Raw genomic sequence first — 7,025 nt, 5'->3', positions numbered from 1 at the left:
AATCTGATCAAAATGAGGGTGGCTTCGTGAATGAAATCAAAGCTCAAAATCAAGGTGTACTCTGTGTAGGATTTTAAAAGCTTTCTAATTGGAATTCGTAAACTGAAACTCTAGTCTGGATTTGAGGTGTTGTAACATCCAACTTTCGGTTGGGTGCTCTTTTATGCTTCTTTGTATATTGTGTTTTTTGTGGATGAGCACGTATAAGCATCTACGTTTTCCTTCTTATTGTACCCCTTTCAAGTTTTATACTTAAAAGTTTCGATTTGCCGAGAAAAAAAAATGAAAAAAAGAAGAGACAATGCTGTAACAAATTAAGAAACTTGGGGTTTGTTTAGAACTTGTGTGAAATACAAGAAAAGAAAGGCAAGGAAAATTAAAAATCTTTCTCTTGCATTATCTGTTGCATGGCTTTTTGTTTATTTTTTAGTTTTTGTCTCCTTTTCTTGTTAAGCATTTGTGCTTAGTGAGTGCCTCTCTCGATGTACTCCTTTCGAGTCAATAAATCTTCCTTTTGCCGAGCAAAACAAAAAAAGATTGTGCAAAATATCACTTCCCTCCCATTTTCCTTTTATTTTATTTTCTTCCACTTTTCTCGAGTTCCAAACACGGCGTTAATATGGACGGAATGAACAAGAGAGAAAAAATATTTATCTACCAAAGTAATTATTACTCCCCAATTAAACGACATAAAGTAGAAGATGCACCATAGTGTATGGTTATTTACTACTCCTATTTAACATGCATATTGATAAAATTATCATTAACCAATATTGTTTCGTTCATTTTTAATCGCATAAAGTTTAGTTTTTTCTATTCTTTTTGGTTAAATACTACTGTTTTTTTTTAAACGGCAAAAAATTTATTAATGCAAACTCGACAATGAATACATCGAGCAAAAAGAAAGAGAGGAGAAAACCCAAGCTCCGTGAAATAACACAAGAGCAAGAGGAATCCCAGAAAAGAGAACATCCAATGAAAAATTGGATAACGGAACAAAATCCGGATAAGCCTTTTAATATATGGTAAAAGGAATTTATTACTCTTTTTGAAAAAAAATCACAAAAGAATAAAGGGATCGAGCGCATGACATATGACATCATTGAGGTGTTATGACTTATGACGTTGCATCATGTTTACTCAAACCCGAGACCTCACATCACAATACAGTGTTTCGAGACTGCTATTTCCAACTCAATCACAAGTCACACCCAATTCTCTTACAGAATGCATCATTGTTTTCTAAAAATAATTTCCAACTCAATCACACGCCAAGTTCAATTTTCTTCCCAATGAATTACTATTTTTGCATATAGTTTTCCAAATCATACGACAAAGTAAAAAAAAGAAAAAAGAAAAACATTCGCGAATTCAACCAAAAACTAAAGAGGGAGAACATTCAGACGCAAATGGATAGTCAGTTCATACCCTTATTTAAAGCTGTAAACCACGAAAAAGAAAATGAAAAACATCTACTAGTCCTAGGCGGCCGACTTTTCGAACACCCGTTGGTTTTCTATATACTAAGACTATTTTTTCCTCTTGCAGTTAGAGGATTAAACAACCACGAAACTCTATGTAAAGTTTTAAGGACCTGATTGTACCCTTGTTAGACTGGTACATTATCGGAGTTTTGGCTCGGCGCGGGATTGGAATTTTGAGCAAACAAGCCGTCCGTATCAAGGTCATCCAAATCATTGTCATTCGCGGCTGGACTGGGAATGGGAACTAGCTTGTGTTGGGCTTGAACTCCACCCTTCTTCCATCTTTCTGGTACTTGGCCTTGCGCTTCACCCTTTTTCCCATTTTCTGATACTTCTTTTCTGTAAATCCTACATAAAACCCAATCATCCAACTGCAAGAAAAAAATAGTCTTAGCACATAGAAAACCAAATACCAAATGGTGTTCGGAAAGTCGGCTGCCTAGTCGTTAGGCGGTGGTCCAACCGCCTAGAGTTTTTCCGACTTAGTTAATATTGGAGGAATTTAGTAGTTAATACCTTCATATCATGCTGGCTCTCTTTGATTCTAGGAGGCCCCTCGACTCGAAACTCATGCATGATCCAATTGGTCTTTTTACTGTTTTCACGCCCTAGCTTTCCTTCATAGTAAACTAATACCTTCTTATGCCCAACAACCTGATCTTTGTGGTCCACGGACTTATTAATTAGCTCCGGTGGCTTTCCAGCATCCATCACCGGTTTCTCGATTAGGTTGGTATCCATTCAGATATTTTCGGTACCTAAAAAATACCATGTTTTATCCCCTAATGCTGGGTACTGAGCTGCAATTAATTGAAAAAACTCGCGTTGAGCTAATGAAGAAACAGGATAAAAAAAAAGAAGCTAATGAAGAAATACTATAAGGAGGGAAGAAAAAGAAAACTATTAACAGAAGTTTCATTTAGATAATATTTAGTGTCTATTTGTGTCGCGTTAGCATGTTGTTTCTGGAATTTCCACCCTAGTTGCATGCTACATTTTACAAATATTTTCAAATTGGTATACGTATCGTGTATCATTTTTTTACTTATATAGTTCATATCGAGATATGTATCGTGTATCTTGAAGTGTATCTTGAGGGAGAGTATGAGTTTCTAGTTTCTATTGTGTAGTTGGACAATATTTTTGGGAGAGGGAGAATAATGAGGATAAGAGTGGGGAATGAGAGTATTTGTATTGCAATTGAACTTAAACTTTTTTTTGGCTTGACACAAAATGGTCAGAACCCTCCTATTTATACTATTCCATGGGAGACTCGATCTAGTGGACTCTAGTACAAAAAGATATTTTCATACAAGATAAATTTTAAGGTAATTTTAGAATTACACATGAGATTAATTCTCACAAAAAACAAAACTCTAGATAAACAAAACTCTAGATATTTTACAAAGATATTTTAGAGCTAGATATTTTAGAGTTTCTAAAAAATAGATATTTATATTTTTTTCGATAATATCTATCATATTTGGGTTTTGTCAATTGGAACTGTCAAAATATTAAATTTAGTTTATGTTTTAACAACGTTAATCATAATTAAAAAGTAGATATACCTAATAACTCCAATAAACTATGCTTACATTTGAAAAAAAATTTAAGATGTAAAATTTCAAGTCTCTCAACTGGAGTCTAAGGCCTATTATATTAAGGCTTTATGTTCCATTTGTTAGGAAAAGAAATGTACTACAAATTAAATACAATCGAAATATGATTATTTCTTTTATACAAGACCTACATTGATGTTAAGTTTCTATCAAAGGGTTTGAAAGATGCCATAATTAAATCAAATGACTTAGAATACGTGATGAGATACGTATCGTTAGAATACGTGATGAGATATGTATCGTTCTCCGGAAGAGACAATACAAATCGCATCATGTATCGTAGGTTTTTAAACAACTATGCGTTTTACTTTTTTGATTATTCTCCATTTAGTCCAATATATCGTCGATAGTCCAATATTATATAAAAAGCATCCTAGCGAGGCAAGAAAGAAGAGTGATGAACATGGATGTTTTCATAACCTAATCCAAATTCCAAAGCAGCCAGGTACGGAGAGAGGAAAACCCGCAAGGAAATTTGGTTAAATTAAAATCAACAATCATGGATAATTATTTGGTAGTCACAAGGCAACCGTCACGTAATGCCAACTATTTTCACAACCATCTAGGGCTCACATTTAAATTTACATAAATATGTGATTGTGGAGAGTGTGAGGGGACAACGTGGCTGTGTCCCATGAACAATAAATAATCACTCATAAATCATAGATTACTATCATGCTTTTCAAACCTTAACGTAGAATATCCAAGATTAGCATTATAAACCCTAGTTTCAGTAAAAACCGATCAAGAACGTAAGAATCTATCCAAAGCTACTGCATAAGACCTAAATTGAACCGAATAATTACTCATAAATCATGGATTACTATCATGCTTTTCAAAACGCTAACATAGAATATCCAAGATTTGCATTAGAAACCAACCAACAAAATAAAGAGCCTACGTAAAGCTACTGCATATGCCCTAAATTTGACCAAAATTATGCCCTAAATTCGAGTTTTTAATAAATTTTTTGCCGTTTCAAAAAAAAAAAAATTGACCAAACGAAGTAGACGTAGAGAGAGAGAGAGAGAGAAAGAGAGAGAGAGGAACCGTGAGGTGCGCCGGATTGTGATGGTAAAGATTCACATCCCTGATCTCATTATGCGGCAACGCCTCGTTGTTAACCTTCTTCTGCAAGTAGTTGACGATGAGCTCACCGTCCCCTCGACGGAACCAGATTCTTCTCTTTGGAGGAGGAGAAGACATGGACGCGAGAACAGTGTGGGCCTGGATTCTCTCTCTCTCTCTCTCTAGATCTCCCTTTCGTCTGAGGAGTTTCACTTGGATACAAACTAATGACTTTTACGAAATATATAAAGGAGTTTGTTTTAAAAGAGATAGAAAGGAGGTTGTTTTCTTTTTATTAATCGATAAGTATATGAGTTATAAAGCATATGACTTGATGTATATCAGTTCAAGAAACCTTTTTGTTTAAGTGATTATCCATATCGATCACAAGGTAAAATAAAACCCCATATTTTTATTAATTTGGGTACATTATTTTTGTGCATATATACAATTTCAATATTAATTAATAGATATACGAATATGGACGGATTCAGGACTCTAGCCTAGTGGGGGCACTTTATTAGTCATTAATGTACAAATTTATTTTCAGTCAATTACAGTAAAATCATACTAAATTAGGACATGCGTATATTACCAACTACAAAAAATATAATGCATAGTCTTTATAAAATTAAGTATATAAAAAAATAAAATATCAGACAAAAATATAAGAGTATGTTTTACATTGTTATTTACAAGTTTGTAGATTTTATTCCGAAGTACCAAAAAAAAGAAGAAGACAATTTTGTAGAATGAAAGATATGGTAATTTTACTAATGATTTTCTTTAAGATATTTCTCAACGACCGTTAAAAATAAAAATATCGAGAAATAAGTATTCCAAATAGACAACCAATTTGTAAACCAATAATTATAAATCAACCGAGTTAATTTTTATAGGCAAAAGAAAATTAACAAGAAACTTGGAGGGTAATCCAACGTTGGAATACCAACAACAAGAATAAATCTCAACCGATCTAGTGGAAGCATAAATTAATCTAATATCTTTATTCTGTAGATGGATACAAGTGTGTATGCTAAATACAAGAGCCGTACCTGTGCCATGCACGGAGGCAAGAAAAAAATACGATTATGCTTAATGTTATTTATAACTATGGGTAAATTCTTGTTATCTTATTTTTTCCCCTCATTGATTTATGAATTAACATAAATGTAAAAGTTTTAATGTGAAAATGTTTGAGCATAAAATGAACCTTGAAAACTTTTTTTTTTAAAATTTTTATAATTAACTTTTGGTATTTTGCAAAGTGTAGAAAAAATGAGACAAAGAAAATGAATTTTATTAGGCGAATGCCACCTAGAAAAGATAATTAAGGAGATCGAGAGCTTAATTATATTTTCAGAAACTCCATTTGCGCAGTATATACCAGTATAGATAGATAATTGGACAATTATATACGTATATGCTAAATATGTAAGAGTATTAACATAATTTTTTAGCTTTGTGTGGGGGCACGTTACCCCTCCCCTAGTCTCGTGGCCCACGTGCATCTACACGAATATATATAATTAACAACCTAGTGATTGTCCAATGAGCAAGACTACGGCCACCGAAGGAAAAAAGTGGTGGCCGGCCACCGCACGCCGTGATGGCCCACTCCGGGCTCCTACACGGATGATCCGATTCGTTCAATAATTTAAAAAAAAAAAAAATGAGTGGACTGCGCGAGAAATCAGCTCGATTCGATATGTTTAGGTGCTCGGATCAAGCTTCTTATCTTTGAAAAATCGGAAAACGGATTTTCCGAATTTCCAAAGATGAGAAGCTTGATCCAAGTACCTACACGTATCGGATCGAGCTGATTTTTCACATAACCCATTCGGTTTTTTTTTTAAATTATTGAACGAATCGGATCATCCGTTAAATTATTAATTTTTTTTTCCTTTGGTGGCCGTAGTCTTTCTGTTGTCGAATTATCTGTCGTCTGGGGCACCCTGCGCAGTCTGACAAGGTCTGCTTTCAGTTTGCGTCTATTTCAATGAGCAGATCTTGTTCACATTAGAGAGCTTGTTGAGTACAACATTCTCGTCAAAAATCAAATTAATCAGAAATCGAATAATATCTTACTATCATATTGAAAAAATGGGCTCCTCAGTAGTAACTGAACTGCACCCCATGCAGTCCTCCGGCCAAAGAAAGGACAGAGAAGTCGTATCCTTTTAATTCAATAAAATAAAAAAAGTAAAAAAAGCGAGGCAGACATTAATTAATTTATTTTCTTCCTTTGTAACATAGATTTATAGAATATGAAACTATCAAAGCAAAAAAAACAATGCTGTAACAAAGAAACTTAGGCTTTGTTTGAAACTTGTGGAAAAGAAAAGAAAATTAAGAAAGGTAAAGAAAATTAAAAAAAAATCTTTCTTTTTCATTGTTTGGTTGGGAGAGAAAATAGACAATTCCAATTTCCAATATTGTGCAAAATACCATTTTTCTTTGATTTTCTTTCTCCCACTTTTTTTGAGTTCCAAACACAGCGTTAATATAGACAAAATGAACAAGAGAGAAAAAAATAATTATCTACCAAACTAACCAAAATTATTATTACTCTCCAAAGAAACGACATAAAGTATAGTAGAAGATGCACCGGAGTGTATGGTTATTTACTACTATCCAACATGTTGGAAAAAATAATTACCAACCAATATTGTTTCATTCGTTTTCAATCGCATTAAGTTTAACTTTTTCTATTCTTTTTGGTTAAATATGAGTGCATATATTACTAATTAGATTACTATAACTTTTTTAAATAGCAAAAGGTATTTATTACTCTTTGAAAAAAAACAAAAAAACAAAAAGATTAAAGAGATCGAGAGCATGACATCATCGAGGT

At 33.4% G+C, this 7,025-nt stretch overlaps 1 protein-coding gene across 1 annotated transcript; it reads right to left on the bottom strand.

Moving 5' to 3' along the window:
- Positions 1-1,609: 1,609 nt before the first annotated feature.
- LOC131314136 (NAC domain-containing protein 67-like) lies at positions 1,610-2,225 on the bottom strand. The gene is made up of 2 exons (XM_058342630.1): positions 2,001-2,225; positions 1,610-1,855 (listed from the first exon to the last, which is right to left on the bottom strand). The coding sequence occupies exons 1-2, from the start codon at positions 2,223-2,225 to the stop codon at positions 1,610-1,612; spliced, it is 471 nt and encodes a 156-aa protein (XP_058198613.1).
- Positions 2,226-7,025: the final 4,800 nt, after the last annotated feature.

This window comes from Rhododendron vialii, chromosome 13a (genome assembly GCF_030253575.1).
Source record: "Rhododendron vialii isolate Sample 1 chromosome 13a, ASM3025357v1".
In the NCBI taxonomy this organism is placed as follows: domain Eukaryota; kingdom Viridiplantae; phylum Streptophyta; class Magnoliopsida; order Ericales; family Ericaceae; genus Rhododendron; species Rhododendron vialii.
Note: the sequence above shows the minus strand (reverse complement) of the source record. Positions and strands in the feature narration are given on the sequence as shown.